General features: G+C 37.5%; 1 protein-coding gene across 2 annotated transcripts in view; it reads right to left on the reverse strand.

Moving 5' to 3' along the window:
- The window catches only part of PEPD (peptidase D), a 249,686-nt gene that overhangs the window by 147,342 nt on the left and 78,788 nt on the right, over positions 1-23,556 (reverse strand). For both annotated transcript variants that reach the window (XM_074211491.1, XM_074211492.1), the window contains 2 exons: positions 18,982-19,057; positions 15,042-15,088 (listed from right to left, as the gene is read on the reverse strand). In XM_074211491.1, the coding sequence (XP_074067592.1) occupies positions 15,042-15,088; positions 18,982-19,057 (123 nt within the window). The remainder of the gene's footprint in view (positions 1-15,041; positions 15,089-18,981; positions 19,058-23,556) is intronic.

Genomic DNA, 23,556 nt, shown 5'->3' on the forward strand with positions numbered 1-23,556 from the left:
TAAATCAGCTGCTGATTTAAAGAATGTAGATGCCTATTAGCAGCATGGAAACATTCTTTCAGAGTTCCTGGGGTTAAAACTTTAGTGTGACATTAATAATATTCAAAGTTAGCAGGGGAAAACACACCCTGCAAAGAATAATTGCTCCCATAGGGACCAATCCTTGGGTCACTTTTTTTTTTAATTTTCAGTGGACTTGAGCAGGGCCATGAATAAGATTTTTCTGTAAACCTGGACTAAAGCTTGCAGCATAATCACAATTGTCTATCCTGATTTGGGGAGAAAAGTGAAAGGTACCACTTCTGCAGTCTAATTATTCAACAGATGTTCCCCAGACCCACAGTGACATTTTATTATTCTCAAAATAAACTGAGCAGAATCAATACGGGGGAGGGGGATAGGAAGAGGAAGAAAAGAAACAGCATTTCCCAATCCAGAATTTTAACTGAAATTTTCTTTTTTTTTATCCTTGTTTACAACATGAGGAAGAAGATTTTAGTTTCTAAGAAATAATTAACCACAAGCTTTCATTTCCAGTTCTGCTCCTGAATAAATCTCATCAGCCCTATAAATTTAAATATATAAATGCAATTTGATTGTGGAGAATGACAATATAATCATGAGCAACCATGGAAAGAGTTTCTGTGGGGTTCTCTCTGATTTTGTTTAAAGCCCCCCATAGGTCAAACAACAGTGAATGAATGAGTGGACATTTATTCATGCCTCCTGCTTGAGAAACTCTATGGGGAGGAGAACTAGGGTAGGAGAAACCTTCAGAGAGCTCCTTGCTATAAGAAATAGGAAAGGGTAGACATGCTCAAACACAAAGTACCCAAGTCAGACCAGTGGCACATTTACATTGCGTAGTAGAGGTATCCAAGGAAAGGAGATCATCATGGCCTGCAATTAACCAGGAAAAATTTCATGAAGGAGATGGGATCTGACTTTGGTGTTGAAGAATAAGCTGACTTTGGAGAGGAAAAGTGGAAGAGATAGGGCACAGGACAGGAAAAACAGCAGTGGCAGTAGGCCGGGGGTTTTATGCCAGTAAAGAAGATACTTTTCACAAATGGAGAACTCAAATACTCATTCAGGAGAACTACATGAATGCTCACCTGAAGCATTTGACCTTTAACCTTTAGGCAAGAGGAGGTTCAGGAGAAGACTATGCAGCACAGTTATACAACCAAAGGGGTATTAGAGGTAGATTAGGAGGCTGGGAAAGCATAGGACAACTAATTTACAACACTCCCCCCTGCCCCAACACACAATTACAGTCACAGATAAGTTTCTCTTTAGTTTTGGATAAAGCAAGTCCACCTAGACTTTTTAGAAGCAAAGTAGCCACAAAATTCCAGTCAAATACAATTTTAATGTTAGTAACTATATTTATTTAACCTTAAATGACACATTCCTCCTTTCTGTGAACAATAATTTTCCAAAGGGAAAGGTGGCAAGTGTTATCAGTCAGTATCACAATAGTAGGTGGTTTTGGCTTATTGTTTTCAGGGAATTTATTTTATGAGGTGGTTTCTTTGGATGTTTATCGGGAAGTGTCTTTTGTGTCAAAACAAGTTATATCCACAGAGTTGAGCACAGTCCCTGGCACCTAACATAAGCTTAATAAACCTTCACTGAATTGAATCAAGTGAATCCTCAGAATTACCACTGCTTCAAGAGGTAAAAGTCAGAATCACTACTTTATAGGGCTGCACAGAGAAACCTGATGATATTTTTGAGGCCATAAAGGAAAAACAGGCAGGGAGGAAACTGGCAGGATGAAGATATTACAATAAAAGGGAGATTTTGTAATCAATCAGTAAGCATCCATGTATAGGTGCCTACTACATACCAGGAAGTGCTGAGGACATAAGGACAACAAATAAAAAAAAATCACTACCTCCCAAAAAGCTTATAGCTGAATGGGGCAATATAAGTGTGTGTAATCATATACAAAATAAATACAAATGAACACAATATAGATAGGCCCATTGGTAGCTAGAGTTAATCAAGAAATGCTTCATCCTGAAGGGAGAAAGGCATCTTTAAGGGACAGGAGAAGGGAGGAGAGGAAGCACATGAATGGTGGCATGAGAGGGAACTGGAGAGAGAGAGAGAAGGTCTCTGGTGAGATTTACAAAGTTCAGGAGAGAGAAGAATATATAATAAGGCTGAAAAAAAAAGACTGAGGTGAGATCATGAAGGGTTTTAAGAGTCAAAATGTAGTTTATGTTTTATCCTAGAAGGCAGAGGGAGGCCCAGAGTTTACTGAGTAGAAGAATGACATGGTCAAATCTACATTTAAGGAAAGTCACTTTAGCCTTGATGTGAAGAATGTACTAAGGGATGAAAGATTTTGCAGAATACTCAAATCATTGATAAAGTCATCCCATAAATTTAATTTTTCATTACAATTATCCTTCATACTATTTTTTATGTAATGATAAACACTTATATCACTACCCCAACAGAGACAGATACACACACCCAGAGTGAGATATATCGGTATGTGTACAACACAGTCCTTGACTCAAACAGGAGGGAGTAGGCTGATTTGCCTTCACAAATTGCAAAGCTCCTTTAATAACTCCAAACCTTCCCATGAAAGCAAAGACTTATTTTAAAAATATTAACATCTACCAGTGTTGCTATGGAAGTAAAACATAAAATAAAGGTATCCAAGAATTAAAACAATGCAATAATAAGGTATCCAATAATTAAAACAATGCAAGGAAGTGTATCTTGGGGACAGCTAGATGGTGCAGTGGATACAGCACCGGCCCTGGAGTCAGGAGTACCCAAGTTCAAATCCGGCCCCAGACACTTAATAATTACCTAGCTATGTGGTCTTGGGCAAGCCACTTAACCCCATTGCCTTGCAAAAACTACAAGTATCTCACACAGTACAACAAGGAAGCACAAGGTGATTTTGATCAGATTGTGATATAAACAAAGAGGAGCTCCTAAAAAAGATAGGAATAAACGATTATCAAAGAACTGTGTGAAAAGACTAGAAAATGAGGTGTCATGTAGAGAGGGCAAGGGATAAGAGGTGAACAGCCAGAGCACTGGTATCCCCAACATGACAAGAGAAAACAAGAAGGAACTTCAGTACAATGGAATGGCCCATCTATGATTAATATATGAATTCATGGATTTGAGTTGCACAGAGTGGGCAGACAGGTTAGAATCTGGGTCAATGGAATAAATTCTCAAATCAATGAACTGAAATATTCATTTGAGTATAGCACTAGAATTAATGAAGGACTTGGGTGGGGGGAGTATATCTGAAAAGGGGTTGAGTGAATAAAATTCAAATTTTAGCTGTTTGGGATGGAAAACAGCACTTTCCCTCCTTATCCCATAAACATTTAGCCTTCACAAGCTACTGGAACATCATTCTCTCAAGTATGATTATTATATTTTAAAAGATGTTTAGTACATATAAACAAATATGAACACTCATTAAGAAAAATGAAAGTTTTAAATAATCATGAATAAAACATTTGGAGGTGTAGGAAGGAAAAATAGGAGACCTATTGTGATTTAACTGGTTCCAAGAATCAAAGTCTGAAAGAAGTCCTTCTGCTAATGCAGATGGTATCTGATCCATAAATAAAAACTAAAGAGAGATGCTAGAGGTTTTGAGAGGTTAAGTAATTTGCCTGTACCACTGTCACGAAGCGGACCTATGAACCCATAACTTTCTGCCTTTAAGTCTCTATCTACTTTTCTATACTCTCTCTATATGTATTAAACTACAAACTCAAACTCTAAGCTGTTCAAAAATATATCTTTAAAAGTATACATGAACTTGTACAAAAATGTAAAAAAATATTCTGTTTCCATGGTCTCTTTTGTTCTCATTCTCCTGGATATCTTTTAAATTGTGTGGCAAATATTTTTTTCCAATCATACTTGGTTTGTCTATTATTCAAATTCTGCCCGGGCTGCCCTCTGGTCCTGGATCATAATGATCTCAGATTCAAATTGCCAATCAAACCTGCACAGGTGGCCACCATTCCCTACTAATCTGACTGCCTAAATCTGGAAGGCTTGGAGGAAGGGGAAACCCCTACCATTAAGAGGAGGTTCACTCCTGTAAATCTTGTGCTTTAATGTTGTACCTAGCACAGAGTAGGTACTTTTTTCTTTTCTTTTCTTTTCCTTTTCTTTTTTTTTTTTGCAAGGCAAATGGGGTTAAGTGGCTTGCCCAAGATCACACAGCTAGGTAATTATTAAGTGTCTGAGGCTGGATTTGAACTCAGGTACTCCTGACTCCAGGGCTGGTGCTCTATCCACTGCACCACCTAGCCACCCCATAGGTACTTTCTTAATAAACACTTGCTGACAGATGAAGAAAAACTATAAACTTATCTTATGCTCTCTGATTAGGTAAGTTTTCTCTTAGTTGCAGGAGTTTTATTTGTTAAAATAAAAACCATCAGGACTTCTGGTTAATGTCCTAGGAGTCCAGTTCACCGACAAATACTTCAGCAAAGTTTTAAAAGTGCACTAGAACAAGAAAAATAAGGAAACCAAAGAGAAATAGGAATAACACCCAGTTCTAAATCCAGTTCAGAACTAGAAGATTGCCAAAGACCTGGGGAGAGACAATGCAAGGAAGAAGAAAGCCAGGTCTGGACCTAGGACCTAAAGCCTGTAGGATCTTAGCTTTAAGTCAGTTTGAATAGGAGTGGTCTGTCAGCTTCCACAGGACACTGTGCAGAGATAGGGCTGTGGTGCATGGACTTCCTTAGGGCCTTAGAAGAGGCCTGAGGCCAGTACTCTAGCAGTTCACCAGAAAGATACAGCAAGAAACAGAGCTAGAAAATAAAAAATTTGAAATAATAATAAAAAAATTTTAAAAAATTAAAAATTTTAAAAAATTTTTTTAAAAAATTAAAAAAAAAGAAACAGAGCTAAACAGTTCATGCACCATAGGGTCCTGAAGTTGGATCTTGAAGTCACAGAATCTAGGAAGCCAAAGTCAGAGCCACAGCAGGAGACAGACCCAGCTTGGCGACTAGGCAGCTTTAGGAAATGGGAATTCTCCCATGAGAGACCTGCAATCAGCATCCTTATTGATTTCATTATAACTTATTGGCCCAGCACAGCAACCATGTTCCCCCAGCTCTATCATGATAGGGAGACAATTGTGCAAGAAGGGGACAGAAAAGGATCCAGGCTGAATGGATTACCAGAAGACAGACCTAGAAGTCAGAGATTCCAGCAGTGTGAAAGGCCTAGACCTACCCTCCCAAAATAGAAATGTAGTGGCAGCAGTATCCAATCTATAGGGAGAAGAGGACTTACAGCTTTCTCTATCTACCACTTTAGTACTTGAGCCCCTGATATGTTCCCATTTACACAAAACCAATAAAAGGATGACATATTTATACTAAAAGAGCAATATTTCATTTACTTAAAATTAAGAAAAAAGAATCAAACCATAGGTAAACATATATTAGAGCAAATGCAGAAATGCATTAAAGCCACACATAAACATAGGTCACATTCTCTGACCAATAAACCTCTCAGAGAAACAGAAGACTCTTTCTCACATGTGTAACACACAATTCTAGAGTGTAGGCTTTAATGTTATTGGACCATTTAGGAATATAAAAATGACACAAGTACTTTTCTCCTCTTTTCTATCTAATCCTCAATGTTCTCTAACTGGGAAAATACTCTTCTCTCTACAGCTACTAACTGCAACTACTCTACAATTTTCAACTTGCTATCTACAACTACTCTACAACTTTCAACTTGCAATCAACTCTGAGAAAGTCCTGAAAAAGTACCCTACCCTTAATTTAGCTATAAATTCCTTTAAGCTAATTTAGCTAAGCAAATTTCCTTCTCCTTAAAAACTCCAATTAGGCTGGCTCTCTTTGGGCAAAGTGAATAAATACAGCTATTCACTCACCGGGATGCTCTATCATCAAATTAGCTTTCCAAGTCTCTGATACAGCAAAGAAGCTGTAAAACCTGTCTCCTATTTTTCTCTCTCAAACCAAAGAGGGCAAAATACAAGTACTTCTGAGAGGCTTTTCCTCTTTCAAACTCCAGGGGGCAGTGAAGGCTACTCTGGACTTCTGTCTACAGAGCCCTGCCCTCCCAACCTCTCTTCAACCAATCAGCAATCTCCTAACTGTAGCTTTCCTCCAGCTGACTGCTCCAGTTGGTACTCCCAACCTCTCTTCAACCAATCAGCAATCTCCTAACTGTAGCTTTCCCCCAGCTGACTGCTCCAGTTGGTACTCCCAACCTCTCTTCAACCAATCATCAATCTCCTAACTGTAGCTTTCCTCCAGCTGACTGCTCCAGTTGGGACTCCCAACCTCTCTTCAACCAATCATCAATCTCCTAACTGTAGCTTTCCTCCAGCTGACTGCTCCAGTTGGGACTCCCAACCTCTCTTCAACCAATCAGCAATCTCCTAACTGTAGCTTTTCCCCAGCTGACTGCTCCAGTTGGGACTCCCAACCTCTCTTCAACCAATCAGCAATCTCCTAACTGTAGCTTTCCTCCAGCTGACTGCTCCAGTTGGGACTCCCAACCTCTCTTCAACCAATCAGCAATCTCCTAACTGTAGCTTTCCTCCAGCTGACTGCTCCAGTTGGGACTCACTTCACTCAACTCCAACTCAATTGTCGGCTTCACTCACTTGTGCTTCACCTGTATGTTCCATTGCAGATGGACTTCTTTATTTCTCTCTGCCCTTCACACTTAATTTTATGCTGCCTGTGTCTCTCTAATGCTTCACTACCAGGATTGGGGAAGGAGGAGAAGAGTACTGGGATTCAAGATGAAAATAAAAAGAAGGAGCAAGTACTTAGGGATTTACCTTCCTGGATCCTGGGAGGATGAACAAATCTAGAAACAGGTTCTTCAAGACTAGAGCCAAAAAAGGCTTTAAAAATATGGCAATAAAACAATGAGGCCTTCAGTCTCTCAGGTCCTCTCATTGCTCAAAGTGCAAAAATAAAAGAGATCACAACTCTCAATTACCTGCATGCCCAAGCAGTGGTTTTTAAAAACTCCAAGTTTGTGTTCCCTGTCCCCTGCCCCCTCAATCTGAATTACCTCTTACCCTGGTATCTGCTCAAGGATGGCAAAACATTTCTAAAATTGGCTAAGGACAAACAGGGAATAAGATAAGTCTGCTTTAAAAAATGTTACTACTTTATTCCAAATAAGTAAATGTTGAATTTTCTGTAGTTTGGGATTATTCATGTCATGAGTCTTTCCTCCATCAGTGCAGAAAATTAAAAGTGAGTTGTATTTGCTTAAGACAGACAGGTAAGCTTTAAATGAGTTGATAACAGTATCACAAAGAAGGGAAGAGTTATCATTTCATTTCTCCCAAAGGAGGTCAGAGTCACAGTGCCCACCCATGTTACCTGCAAGAATAATCTCTTTATATCTTCAGGGTTATCCCATACTATGTAATCTTTTAGAAAGGGCCATGCTTCTACTTTTACCTCTGGCCAAGCACAATTCATTGCACCCCTAAAACTGAAATAAAGACAATTTGATTTCAAAGAGTACCTAAGACTTTTTGCCTAGGAAAAAATGGAATCTCTCAGGTATTAAATAATTCTTGGCAATGCCTAAGCACTACCAGGAGCAAGTGATGAATTTTTTCAATCCAAATCAACTCAGAACTAGCATCTGAGAAAGAATAGCAAAAAGGCTGGCAAAAATGGCTCTAGATATGATGTCAGAAAACCTGAGTTTGATTTCTGGCTCCACTACTTATGATCTCTATGAAACTGGGAGCAAGTTACTTGCCACTCTGGACTTATTTTTATTATCTCTAAAATGAAGAGTCTAGAAGAGAAGTTATTTAAGGTCCCTTCTTAGAAACCTTAAAATCCTGTAACTCTAAGTGCTACAACCTTTCCACAGCCAACTCACTGACATTTCTCCTCTGCAATGGAGTGGAAGTTAAAGGCATAGGCATCTGTGGGAACATTCCCAGTCTGCTCCACTGGAACACAAAAGAAAGATAAATGGAAGGAGAAGGGCCCTGATCCCCAAGGGATCAGAGACCTCCAAAGCAACTTACATTATACAGTGACACATATGAAAAAGTTCTTGCTTCATTTTCTAAGTCCTGTGTCTGAAACCTGGGAACATTTCATAGAATAAAGGTTAAGGTCAAAAATCACACTCAAAAAAACAATGAAAAGGTGGGGAGCAAGGGAAGAGTCTCAGAAACCTTTCATTATCTTAAGAGAAGGACAGAAAAAACCTGTCAGTTAGCAACCTTGCTATACTATTCTTTCAGCTTTAATTACCAGGAGTTAATAGGGTCATAAGATTTCCTATAAATTATCTTTCCTTCTAATTATCCTTTCTATTCACCCAAATTGTACTTTCAGAGGTCCCTTACACATCTTAGTCATGTGCAATACTTTTGAGAGAGAAGGACTTTTCAATCTTCTCTCCCTTGTGTACATCATGACTCCTCCATATGAATCACATGACTTCATTAAGTTCACTCTACTTCATATGATAATTGAATGCAATAGCATAAATCAGGTATAAGACACCTGCTACAACACTGATCCTTCAAATAACATTCTGCCCACTATTCAAGGAGAACCAACAAGAGCATCAGTAAAAGCAAAAAGGAAGCACAACTTGGCAAATGCTGTAGTAACAAAGATAAAGAAAGGAAATGGGCAATGATTACCAGGGGCTTGTTCTTGCTTTCAGTAGAAAGAACATATGGAGGGTCTTGGTCCAGAACAGTCACAAAAGGTGTACCAATCTCTAATCAGGAAATAAGATTGGCTCAAGAACTGGAGTATTTTATCCATATCAGCCACAGCCATTTAAACATAAATCACTCACCACCCTCAGGCCACAATGATTTCAAGAGTGTGCAAATGCTCAAACTGACAGGCTTAGTGAGAATGAGAGAGCTATTTCAATTAAAGCACGAGATTATCAAAAAACACTAAGTTATTAATAACCTTGCGGCAAATGTGAGCTGGAGACATGCTTATATGGCCAATTGAGCATGCTTCGAATTAGTGTTTTCAGGTAATTGACTCAGCTGTCAGCTTTATACCAGACAGTTGTAAGTCAGTTAAGTTATTAAAATTAAATAATATGAAGTAGTAAAAATGGACCAGCTGATTGGACCTGTAGTTAAAAGTTATCTTCTGATTTACCCAAATACTAATGTCTTATTGGATTAATATAATTCACTACAACTTAATTATAGAAAATGATTTTTCATTTTCTTTGAAACTCGAACATACAGTTCTTGAGGCATGGAGAAAGAAGACTCAATCAACTTCATTTATATATTTACTGTTAACTGACCCTATTTCCAATTAATGAAAATCTTTCATTCTGATCCACATCCTGGTTGTCAAAGGCAGCAGCTCACTTTCTAATCCTTTGTTTCTTCAAGAATAATCCCCTCTTAATGCCCAACTCCTAGGAAACGGAAGTAATGCTGCTGTTTTGACTGGACAGCCAATGTCCAAGTTCAGTGACCCCAAAAAGCATCACTTCCATTCAGGTCATGCCTACCTGAAGCCTGCCTAATTGACTGTGGCATACTGAATTTGTACTTTTGTCTATTTTCATAATTGTGTGATCACCAACCAGATTAAACCATGTGGCAGGCTGTTATGCTAAAGTAAATTAAAATGCCAGTGTGGCAGCTCTGTGACCTGACTTTTTTCAGACATGGCCCACATTTTGAAGAGGGTAAAACTGTACATGATTGTACAAAGTCTGCACTTGACAAAATAATATTGAAAATAAGTGTATTTTCCAAACAATGCAATGTTCCGTGTTTTACATTTTGAAACACACACTAAAAAAAAATTACATCACAGTTTGGAGCTTTTTTCAAGGCTTTATTTATAGTAAGGCTTTAATCTTCAGATGCAATGGCAAACTTCTGTGTACTGGAGACAATGTCAAGGGTGAAATAACAATAAGCTGCTAACATTATACAGCTACTATATTAATCAGATTAATAAATTTAAAGTTTGCCAAACATTTTATGTATATTATCATTTGATACTAACAGCCTTGTCAGCTAAGTGCTATTTTATGGCAGAGAAAACTGAAGTTGAGAGAAAGTAAACTAATAGAGTCAAAAGTTTAGTGTCAGAGACAGGATTCAAACTAAGGTCTTCTAGACTCAAGTTCCAATGTTCTATCCCTTCTGCTACTAAGGTGTTCTCCTAAAAACTGACCAGGGGACTCCCTACTAAGGCATAAGTAAAATGTCCAAGGGTACTGCTCCTACCAACACCAGAACAATGTTGAACCTCCCCATCATTGGTGAATACTTCACTGTTCATCAATGGCTGCAAAACTGGAGGGAAAAAGGGGAAGAGATTCTGACAGCATGACCATATTTCTGAGAGCTCAGAATTGTCAGCACTGGCAACAGCTCCATGTTTCATTTTTCTGAATTAGTCCCTTCACTGAACACATAGACTGGCCTCAGAGCAGAGTAGGTGATGAGGAAGGGAAGGTGGAATTCTTTGGTATTTCTATCACAGTTTCAGAAAAATGGAAAGTCATTCGAAACAACTGAGAGGCCTACAAACTAACACAAAAGTTTGCTTTCCTTGAGAAAATTCCAGACCACTGAAGCAAAACCCCAAACAGCCCTCAAAGACAAGGCTAAGTCACACACATAGAGGTTTAAATTTTTCAAAGTATAAGCTCTTCTCTATCTCACATCTAAAAGGATTGGGAATTACTCCAATATGGTGCCCTCAAAGAAATCATAAAAGCTAGAGCTAGAATAGACTTGAGAAGCTATTATCATGGATATAATGGATAGAATACCAGGCCTGTAGTCAGGTAGTCTTCTCTTTCTGACCTCAGACAATTAACTAACTTTATGTACTTGGACAAGTCACTTAACTTTTGCATTCCTCAGTTTCCTCATTTGAAAAATGAGGATAATAGGTTTTTGTGAGGATCATATGAGATAAAAATTGTATCAGGCTTGGTACAGGCTAATAAGTCACATAGGAAGCACTATATAAATGTTAATTATTATCATGGTGATGATGTAGGTGATGCCTCATTTAATTATGAAGATACTGTGCCTAAGGGAAATTAAGGTTACACATGCAATATAATAAACAAAAGAGTAATGAGTATTCTCATGTGAATTTGTCAGAAATTTTACATCAAACTGAAAAAGCAAAAAAGCCTTCCTTTAGTAAAAAATACATAAAGTCACCTAGTCCAGACTCATGGTAGGAAACTCATCTCAAGTACATCCAGATTTCTACCCATCCTGCTCCAAAAATCTGTGCAGGAGATTTTCTAGGTCCTCTTTGTGAGATGGCCTACATAAAAATCCCCATATAAAAAAAAAGTTTTCAAAGTAAACTCAGTACCTCCTACTTATGTGTGCTCCTAATCTTTCCCTTGTCAAGTGGTCAAAGTACATTTGTGAATCTCTGGAAAAACTTACTCCCTTCCTACTATCACTGGAAATCTCAGAAGTCCTTCCCTTCTAAGAGAACAAGAAAAATGAGGTTTTTCTTCTTTGGGCAAAGACTTGGCTCTGAGGCCCAGATCTTCCACAGAACCCCTGGGAATCCACCACATTTATTTTTTTGGTACAATAATCCAAATCGTATTCTATTCTTCACCTGTCTACTTGTTCTAACTGGCTGCCTTCCCTTCTCTTGTCCTGCTCCCTTCCTTCCTCTGTCATTCACAGCACTCCTGTGAAGATCAAATAAGAAAAAAATTTACAAGTACTCTGAAAAGCACAAAAGGGGTTATTTATCCCTTCTGATGTTTCTTTTTAAATTTAAACCCAGCTAATCTGGTCCAGGTCAATTCTCTCAACAAACACATAATTTCTTACACTTTTTTGAGTTTCTTGCTTAAAAGTTAGTTGTTCTTTTAAAAAATGCATTCTGGGATTGTGTTTTTGCTTAAGTTCTCCCAGGTTTCAACACAAATAATTACCACTATTCAGAGTGCAAGATCAACCACCTGACCTCAATGCACTGGTAGTAATCTCAATTGACTATGGGTAAATTGCTCCAACTTTCTGAGTCTCCATGATTCCATATAAGCGAATTACTCCAGTTTTCTGAGCCTCAGTCCCTCTAATTGTAAGCTGAAATTTGCATAACCTAATTAAAGGTTGTTATGGGGAAAGTATACCATCAGATTAAATGGCTATATGTGAATTATCATCCCACTAGGCTACACTCCCTCAAATTTCTAGGAAAAACTTCTGTGCAGGATAGCTAGGTAATGGATAAAGCACCAGCCCTGGAGTCAGGAGGCTTTGAGTTCAAATTCAGTCTCAGACAGCTGTGTGACTCTGAACAAGTCACTTAAGCCTGATTGCTTCCCCCACCTCCCATCATGGAAAACTCCAAAATTTCTGTGTGCCCCTGTGGGAAAAGGGAAAGACATAGACCAACAAAGAGTATTTATGGACATTAACAACTCTTCAGGAAAGTGAAGAGGTTAGCCTTCAAAAAGCTATGGCTTGTAGATAGACAAAGTTCTGCCCTAGAAATGCATTACCAGGTCTGTAAGGACTGATCCCTTGGGTGCTGCTGGGCAACAATATAGGCAGGAAGCACAGGCATTCCTGGAAAAGCACTTGGGGCACCATTCTTGGAACCACATCTGAGAGTTTCACTCACAGCCAGAAAGCAAGCCCAAGATCATACAGACACTCTAGGGCCCTGTGGCTGTGGGACAGTCAATTTATTGCTGATCTAATTTTTCAATTACTTAAATATTTTACTGCAAAACAATTTTAGAATCACTTTGGAACAAACTAACTGGGCTAGGTTCCATTGGAGTAGGACATATAACTTTTTAAAAATGCTTTCAATTAATTTCTATTTTGTGCTTTTCATAAATCTAGAAAAGCTATTCATCTATCTCTTATAACAATCTAAAAGACTCAATTTTGAGATGCTACTTCAATAATTGATTCTTCTTTCATTCCACCAACAATTCTATCAACCCATTTAAACAAAGCCTCCCCAAAGAAGGGTTCTGGTCAACTGGGATCCACTCTGAAAGGCTCCATTTTGAGGTCCTCTTAAGTCCTTCCTCCTTATCTATCCCACCTCACCAGAATATGGAAACAGCAGGCAGCTGTCAAAATATATTTTTGTTATTTCACATCACAAAACCCTGGGGAAACTCAGAGATTAATTGGAACATCAGACTAAGGATATTGCATTGCCTATCAACAGATCATATTGCTTACAGCAGATGTTATGAGAGGTTTGATTACTATTCCCTACCCCAGTTCAGTCCCTCCAACAGGTTAAGATCTATGAGATGTAATATGGGTTGGTCATTTACTATGTACTCCCCTAAAGTATTCCATTTTTGACATGAGTTCTTTTAACTCCTTCACAGTCAAACCTCCCTCACAACACAGTCCATATGGCATATGGTGCTATGAATTAATCTATGATTCTCTCTTCAAGGTTTCTCCTGTAGTTATAGCTTTAAAGTTTAATTTCACCTCTATTTCTTCAAACTATATTACTTCTTTCAAAGAATTTTTTTATTTCTCTGCCTGATTCTTTCATATTCACCTTCACTTTTCATTCTCATCCCCAATTCATCCACTATATTCTTTCTTCTCTGTCCTTGAGTTAAATAAAACAAGATATAGGTCATAGACTCTTATCTTTCCTTATCCCCAATGGAATGTAATGACTACCCAAGGAGTTGGTGCACAGAAGAAATAAGGAGACAGAAACTCAGATCCAGCTGAGTCTTTCTTCTCAAACCAAGTTTGCTTCCAGTAATCAGCCCAAGGTGCCAATTTCTTTTAAGCTTACAGTGTAATGAACTGTCTCCAAGACACTTTTGCTTTGCTTTTTAAAAAGTAGTGTTAGGAATGTACCCCCAAGCACTGCTCTCACCTGGTATCCCCATGAGCTACACATGAATCAGATACAAAGACAAGCCCTTGCATACTACATTACTGATTGGAGTGAATCACAAAGGACAAAAGTACAAAGCTATGTGCCCAGGGTCCAAAAGGAGCCAGTCTGGGATGAAGGAAAATGAGAAATTTAATATGATCTGCCTCTTTTTTCTACTTCCCCTGCTTGGTTAGGACTAGAGACAGGGGGTAAGGCCAGGCTCAGTCTACAGTTAGATAGCATCCAGAAACCCCCTGGCTTTCAAGACCTTTAGGGGTCACTGACAGGAGGTAAGATGGAAAGAGGAGAGGGAGGGGGTATGTGACTTCAGTTCACCTCCACTGGTTTAATTTACCTTCTCAGTTGAAGGCCAAAACTTGATCCTCTTAGACTTAACTTCCGTCCAGTCTTTTGTCACCTGTTCTAGAAATGTATCCAGAGAACTGGATAAGCCCCCCATCAGAAGTAATAAAGATCAAAAGATCACAGATTCAGTGGTAGAAGGAACCTCAGGTCACAGAATCTAGACACTTTAGCTAATTAATGAGGATACAATGGCTTAAGTGATTTATTGAGCATCACACAGCAAGTAAGTGTCCAAGGTGCTATCTAAACCTAGATCTTCCTGACTCCAAGTCTAGCAAATCTGACTACTGAAGATCAACCTTCATTGCCCATCTAATTGGAGCTGCAGTCTAATTTTATGAGCCTCTTAAACTCTCACAAATAAAGTCCTCTGAGCACAGTGGCAATGATGGCAATGTTTACACATAGAACTGGCAAACAGTTTTTCCTAAAGTCTTTCAAACCTCAATAATGGTTATTTTGTAAAGCTTTTTGTAAATTACAGAAAGAAAGTCCAAGTACAGAATGATGGGGTACTAAACCATATTGAAAAGTAATCAAAGATTATTATGATCAAACACACTGCCAAGAACCAATGAATTGGCTAGAGCAAAAAGAAAACTAATCTTTCAAGCCCATCTAGAAGTGGTATTCATAATCCCCATTCAATCAGTGCTATCAATGCTAGACTTCTCTCCCTTTTTCTGGGAACATAAATGACTAGTTTTTACATTTCAATCTTTACTTAGAGAAACAAGATGGGCTTACCTTTCCAACTCATATTCCTTCATTCCCACTTTTACTGCCTTCATAACCTGAAAGACACATATTAACCAAAGATATTTGTATTAAGAACATGAAGTAATAAAGTCTGATAAACTGTTCATGGTGCAACATTTTCAGAAGACCCTCTTTCATGAAAATAACTATGTTCATAGAGTACAGAAATAAGGTAAAAAGAGATTCTAAGAAATACTCCCTAAATCATATAGTTTACTTAAATTGTTATGGAGAAATCTTACTCTGAAACCATAAATATAAAGGTATTGGGTTATATTAGAGAAATACGCTACTGAAGTCAATTTCAAACACAAATTTAATCAGTATATGTTTAATGAATTCTTAAAGCGACATGATTATCACTAAAAGGTTTCCCTTTGTTTTACTTTTGTGAAATACAAAGAAAATTAATCAGTATAAAAGATTGCTGTACATAAAAACCCTCCTCTTCATCCCAACACAAAGCTGCTTTCATTTTGAAGAATTTAGCTTTATACTGCTTTCCAGGTCCAGAATTCCTTTTCCTGAAACCTTTCAAGAAATATGACTCCTAATCTCTTTCATTTTCCATGTATAAAGGTTACCCTTTCCAGCTCTAAACTTCTGATCCCAAAAAGCTGCTTGCTAAGAAAATGAAGGATTAAGCCTGTATAAATAATAAACATTTGTATCTATTACCAACAAAATGTAGCAGGAAGAGAAAGAAATATTGATTTAAAATTCCCACAGAAGGTATAAATTATTAGAAGTTTGCTTGACAAAACATGCATTATATGAATATAATTACAAATTCTTTTTACACAAATAAAGATGTATGTAATTAAGAAATATTCATTGCACATGGGTAGGTCAGGCCAATGTAATAAAAATTATAATAGTATCCAAATTAATTTACTTTAGTACCATACCACTCTAACTACCAAAGGATTAGTATATAAAATAAGCTAAAGTAATAACAAAATTCATCTGGAGGAACAAAAGTCAAGAATCTCTCTCTTTTTTTTAAGGTTTTTGCAAAGCTATGGGGTTAATTGGCTTACCCAAGGCCACACAGCTAGGTAATTATTAAGTATCTGAGGCCGGATTTGAACTCAGGTACTCCTGACCCCAGGCCAAGTGCTCTAACCACAGAGGTACCTAGCCGCCCCCAAAGTCAAGACTCTCAAGGGAATTAATAAAAAATTTAAAAAATTGGGGCGGCTAGGTGGCACAGTGGATAGAGTATGGGCCCTGGAGTCAGGAGTACCTGAGTTCAAATCCAACCTCAGAAACTTAATAATTACCTAGCTGTGTGGCCTTGGGCAAGCCACTTGAACCCATTGCCTTGCCAAAAATCTAAAGTAAAATTTTTTTTTTAAATTGGAAAGGGACTTAGAAGTACCATATCTTAAATTATATTACAAAACTATAATCGTCAAAAAAATTTAGCATTAAGAAAAAAAGAGATTGATCAGTGGAATAGATTACACACACATTGTACAGAAGCAATGAATAAGTAAGTTTGCCTAATGTTCAATAAATCCAAAAATGCCATCTATTGAGTTAAAAACTAACTGTTCGATAAAAACATTAGTTCAGCTGGAAAACAGTATGGCAGAAACTAGGACTAGATCAACAATATCAACACATACTAGATACTTGATCTTAGTCAAAAGATAAAGAAATGATTCACCAAGATCAACTCCAATGGGTACATAAACATAAAGGGCAATATAATAAAGAAATTATAGGAGTGAAAAAGAAATCACCTGTCAGATCTATGGATTGGGGAAGAATTTATGACCAAATAAAAGATAGAGAGGATCACAGAAGGTAAAATGAACAATTCTGATTACATAAAATGACGAATATTAGAGGATTCTTGGGATTTCAGATTTATGGAATGCACTATGTTGGTGGGGCTGTGAACTAGTGCAACCTTGCTGGAAAGCAATTTGTAACTGTGCTACAAAAGCGATCTATTTATATATATGAATACATGTATACACATATAGTTCATGTTTTACTTATTATGCCATGTATATTCTTTGATCCCACAATAACACTACTAGATCTAAACCTCAAAGAGATCAAAGAAAAAGAAAAAGGATTAAAATATATAAAAATATTCATGACAGCTCTTTTTTGCGATGGCAAAAAAACTGGGAAACTGAGTGAGTACCTATTAATTGAGGAATGGTTGAACAAGATATAGTATATGAATGAAATAATTATTATGCTGTAAGAAATATAAGGGATGGCTGCAAAGACACCTGGGAAGATGCAGAATGAAGTGAACAATTTATACAATAACTACAATATTGTAAAAAAAAATTTTGAAAGACTTAGGAATTCTGATTAACATAATACCCAATCACTCTAGGAGACTCATGACAAAACATACTATCCACCTCTAGCTAGAAAGCTGATGGAATCAGAATCTTGATTGAGACTTTTTTTTTGGATACAATCAATTTGTGAATTTGCTGTGCTAGACTGTACATGTTTCTAACAAGGATTTTGCTTTTCTTACTTTCTCAAAGGGAAGTAGTGGGAGTCTGTTAGAGGAAGAGATGGCAGATCTTGATGAAAATAAAATTTAATTAAAAAAAATGAATGATTACAAGTTATATTCTGATATCACTATTGAGAAAGAAAAGAGTTTTAATAATTAAGCAGAGTACCAAGAAAGAGAGCCCCTACTCGAAATACTCTGTTCATATGGAGCATGTCTTTTTTGCAAATGTGTCTGTAATTGGATACTATCAGTCTTTTTTAAAAAATTATTTTATTTAAGGCAATGGAGTTAAGTGACTTGCCCAGGGTCACACAACTAGGCAATTATTAAATGTCTGAGGCTGCATTTGAACTCGGGTCCTCCTGACTCTAGGGCCAGTGCTCTATCCACTGTGCCAACTAATTGCCCCTACTATTAGTCTTAAAAAGGAGGCAAGTTTTCCTCATTTCTATATGGGTAACAAAGCTGCCAATGTCACCCAAAGCCTATTGTTATCCTCTTGGCTCTTTACATTGATTCCAGCGGTACACAAAGTGAGGTTCCCTGAGATCCTTTCAGAGGATCCGCTAGATCAAAACTAATTTCATAATACAAAGGCAATATTTGTCTATTTAAAAAATTCTTCCTTTGTCACCTTCATATCTGTGTGGGGTCAGATTTTCTTCATACACTGTTCTTTAACCAAAATAATATATTACAATAGACTGAATGCAAAAGCAGATGTGAAAATCCAGCTGTCTTTTAATAAATCAAACATTAGAGATTTACAAAAATATGTGAAAACAATGCCACTCATTTTTTTACTTTGAAAAAGTTATTTTCCATAAAAATGTTATATATTTTAACATGCAATAGTCTTATCATTATATATAAATGAATTAATAAATATTTTTTAATGTATTAGTTTTTATTTCCAATATGGTGAATATTAATAGTTTTATCTATATACTCAAAAGATCTTTGGAGTCCTTAATAATTGTTAATAGTGTAAAGGCAGGGGGGCAGCTAGATGGCGCAGTGAATAGAGCACTGGCCCTGGAGTCAGAAGTACCTGAGTTCAAATCTGACCTCAGATACTTACTAATTACCTAACTGTGTGACCCTGGGCAAGTCACTTAACCCCACTGCCTTGCAAAAACCTAAAAAAAATAGTGTAAATGCATCCTAAAGTCAAAAATTTGAGAACTGCTGGTCTATTTTATCTCTCAGTTTTGATGGTTCTTACTTCTCAATAAGGGAATATTTAAGGGATAATTGAAAAAGTGAAATCACCATTATATCTCCTATATCAGCAAGTTCTTTGCTCCAGAGTGAGTCAGACATGGCCTTTTATGTGCATTCAGTTCCTCTAAAGTTTGACCATTAAACAAGAGAACCCAGCATATTCTCTGAATTCAGGTAAGCTATTCCAGGTGGTAACACTATCCTTACCTCCTTATGGGCTTCACTGGAGACTTTATTGGTATAGCGCAAAACCTCCAACTCCATGTCAGTCTTAATCACACGGCTTCAAAAAAAAGAGCAAGAAACAAGCCAGGTGAAAATTGGTCATATCTTTTGATAATGAATAGTTTTGACAGAATGAAAAAGCAACAGGATAGCCACATATCTATTTTTCAAATAAAGAAGATACTAAATTAAGTGGGCAAAACCAAAACAAAATAAACGATTCTAAATGCTACTATGTTAATAGCAAACTCATAGCATTTCAATACCCTCTCAGATAAAATAATCAAAGTGGAGGCTTGTTCCTTGATGTGTGACTTCATTTCACTCAAAGCATCCTGTAAGACCACTTTAACTTCTTAATGAGTCACTGTGTATTTCCTCAAACTCCACAAACATGGGTTTTCCTTTGACTTCTTGTTCACTCCAATGCCTTGCTGCTCTCAGATATCTTGACTAGATCCCTTGTTACTGAATGGCTGGAATTAACAAAAAGTCACTAGCTGGACTTTAGAATTATAGCTAGACCTTCTCCCATGCAACCAGAGCCAGTTTGTATTGTCTACATTGACCATCTTCACAAAGGAAAACATCAGAACTTTGGAGGAATGAAGGGTAAAAGAACACACTAGTCATTTTAATCCTTATGGTATTTATTTTAATTGAGTACATGACATTTAGACCTCAACAGTGATATCTAAGGAAACTTTGTTTCTACAAAAAGATATCTTTGTTAAAATTTCTTTACTTTTTTTCTAGCATGGACCCTTTATCTGATGAAATCTTTTAATCCCTTTTTTTAGGGGTTTTTTTTTCAAGGCAAATGGAGTTAAGTGGCTTGCCCAAGGCCACACAGGTAGGTAATTATTAAGTGTCTGAGACAGGATTTGAACCCAAGTACTCCTGACTCCAAGGCCAGTGCTTTATCCACTGTGCCACCTAGCCGCCCCTGAATCCCTTCTTGAAATAAAGTTTTTAAACACATAAAATTAAATTCATAGAATTACAAAGAAAGACAATAACACTGAAATACATTAGAATAATAAAAAAAAAAGTTCACCGACCCCAGATTAAGTACCCCTATTCTAGGATGTAACTCACTGTTCACATGAAGCACAGTATAGAAAAACATTATTAACACAGTTTATTCTTCCCTTCAGAGCTTTTATAACCTTGTATTTCTTTCACAAAAAGCATTACAACTTCTCAAAGGTTGTCAAGGTCCAAGACTCATGAAATGGGCCCTACTATGGATTAACTTACTGTTAAGGGTGAGATTTCCCCCCCATCCCTTTCTTTCAGAATAACTGCTGAACTTCATGAATGCCTTGGGAGAAAGACAGCATGCCTATATGTTTTACATAGTTGATGTTTTTTGGCATGAGTTACAGTATGAAGTTATGATTCACAAACAGCTTCTGTCACTCATCAGTTTGGCAACACTAGTCACAATAGAATGGTTTGTTTCCATGATGCTGGTCTTCAACTAGGGTCAGAAATGGAATGCTGAGGCTCCCAAACTTATGTTCCCATATAAAATCAAGGGTTTTCTAAAATTGTGTTTTAAGCCCAGCTGCCTTCTCTTTTGGGTCACAAATGCCACACATTCCACACCTAGTTCCCCTCCCAATCATGCCCTCCCCCACCCCAGTCAATGGAGGTCTGGAAGCTAACATTCACTATTTATCTCAGAGCTCTAAGGAGCACATCTTCCTGGTTTCTCAAACTATACTACAGTAGCCTCCTTTGTTTGGTGGGCTGATGAAAATGGAAATGAAATTGTTGAGATCATGAGTCACTCTTTTAAAACTAAAAGTACAAAAACTGCCCTTGATGAATATGTGTTTATTTAATGACAAAACAAGTGGCTTCTCATACTTCTTTTATTTTGGGAGAAGGGAGTTTGGGGATGGAGAGGTAGGCAGATAGGAGTGTTGAGGAGGGACCAGTCTCCTTCCCGAGTCTGGAAATACAGCAGCTACCCGATCCCACTGCCAATCAGTTTGAGAGTTTTCTGCTCCTTTTCTAACATGGACTAGTTCACCCCTTCTTGGGCAGTCTAGTGGCTCTCCTGTTCCTGGGGAACTGATCACATATGGTCCCTCAGACTCTCCAGGAGTGAGGCAAGGGACAAGACTTTCCCTGACTCCCCCATGCTTCATATCTCTCTCAAAACATAGGTCCCACATACCTAGCTTCTTAGCCCTGAGACTTGGGAGTGAAATGGAAGAGAATATGGCTCTTGTAGGCTTTAGTATTGTCTCAGAAGGGCACATATATGAGAACATCTCTGTGTGTACCTGCACACATGAGCATGGGCAAGCATGCACATGTGGGTAAACATATACACATATGTAAGGATATGTCCAAGTGTGTTAACAGCACCAATACTGAAAAGACTGTTTAATTTCATGCAAAAGTGAATGTACTTCAGCTACAGTGAAGCAAAGATGGTCACAGAACAGACTGTGGGTGCAGAAACCATTCCCGCAAGATAAATACCAATGCTGAAGGCAGTTTCTTTTCAGGTTCGAGCAGGGAACACATTTACCAGTGGTGATGATTGCTTAAGTTTGAGATATTTCTTTTATGTCCAATAACAATGTGGAGCTGATTCTCTTTATAGTTAGATCTCTGCTCCATAAGAGGCAGCAGCTTCAGACATTGAAAAGTATATTCCTGCTGCAGGGGTGGGCCAACTCAGATGGTGGCTGGTAAGTTCACTGGAGCATTGAATTATAAACTCCTGGAGTGGAGGCCTGTAAGCCTGGTGCCTAGCATAGGTCTGTGCTTAACAAATTGTTGGTGGTGGTGTAGCAGCTAATTTAGAGTCTCAACACCTCAGCATCCAAGGCAGTTATTCTACTTTTTCATATAACAGAATGGTGGTGATTCCTACCATTCTCCTGCTGACAAAAGTAAGGCCCTGAAAAGTTATGACCTGATTATGATCACACAGTGATTGAGTGACTGATTCTGGATGGGAATCTGATGTCCAAACTCAGGTTCACAAATGAGACATCACACCAGTTTATAAAGGGAAATGGCAAACTCCAAATTCACTTTTAGGTTCTATATCTACAGGTCTATTTAGTGTGCCCTGAATTTTTGTTCTGGTCACGTAAAGAAGTATCACGAACTAAGCCAGTTAGAATTATCCTACAGTTGCACTACTGAGATAAGATCTGTATGGTGGGGCTTCAGCCTGACCCAATTTATTCCTAGGTTAAAAAAAAATGAAGAAATTCTGAAAACAGAACTTTGTCATGTGAAAAGTAAGAGGTACCTCATGGATTTTACCAATTATCCATCGTTTACCCTAGACAGAAAATCTGGTCTGGCCACTGGACTAAATAGAATTCTTCCCAACTTGAATTCAGTTATCTCCATGACCAGAAGGACCAGGACCAGTTTTAATTCTCTGTGGAAAATAAAAACACTTTCAAGCATTCCACAAGAAGACTCTTCAATTCTAAGAAAGAATTCTCTTCCTAAAATCTGCTAAGTATGTCTGCCTCTGAGCTAGGAAAGAAAAATAAGCCAGTTTGGATATATATACCATATTGATGAATTTCTGAGGGAAAAGAGGTGCTTGATAAAGGCACTAATCAAAGTAAATATAATTCAAGAATGGTCAAGAGAAAGTATGAGAAAAATTTTATCTGTGGCAGTTTTAATTTGCTTTTAAAGTTGTGTAGAGGACCGAAGACACCTAGGCAGGTAATGGCACAGTAGATAGAGTGCTGGGCCTGTACTCAGGAAGACAAGTCAAATCCAGTTTCATTAGCTATATGGCCCTGGTAAGTCACTTAACCCTTCTGCCTCAATCTGTTCAACTGTAAAATGGGGATGCTACCTCCCAGAGTTGTTTCAAGGATCAAATGAGATAACTGAAAAGCATAGTAAACATTAAATAAATATTAGCTGTTATAAGCATTATTATTATAAGGATTGAATGAAATGATCTTTGTAAACTGCTTAATGCAATAACTGGCACACAGTAGGTATTTTAATAAATACTTGTTTCCTTTTTAAAGGTTTCTTATGGATTAATTCTACATGAGAAATGAGAAGTAGGACTAAGGCAGTCTTCTGTATTTTTCTATCAACAAATCTATATGTATGTATGATGTTTTATGGTAGATATGAATATTAGAAGCATTCTTTCAATGATTAGAATTTAGTCATACAAATATCATATATTCTTAAATCAAGAGACACTTGGCTGTCTGGCAAAGCTGAATGTGGGAAAAGCAATGGCCTAGGAGCCTAAGAGTCAGGAGACACACATGCAATTCAATTAAATCAACAATAATTCAGCATCTACTATATGAAAGGTGCTATCCTGGGTCAAGGAAAATGCTAAGTAGATAATTTTTTGACCTCAAGGAAGGTTCTAGGGGAGCAGTAAAACATACAGATAGCTGGAATGGAATCTTCTTTGAGGGTAGATTATTTCATTTTTGTCTTTGTATATACCTAGCTGTGTGTACCCAGAAGGTAGACTGAGAGTTTAATAAATACTTATCAAGTTGCACCAAACCAGCAGATCATATACAT

Source organism: Macrotis lagotis, chromosome 1 (assembly GCF_037893015.1).
Source record: "Macrotis lagotis isolate mMagLag1 chromosome 1, bilby.v1.9.chrom.fasta, whole genome shotgun sequence".
NCBI lineage: Eukaryota > Metazoa > Chordata > Mammalia > Peramelemorphia > Peramelidae > Macrotis > Macrotis lagotis.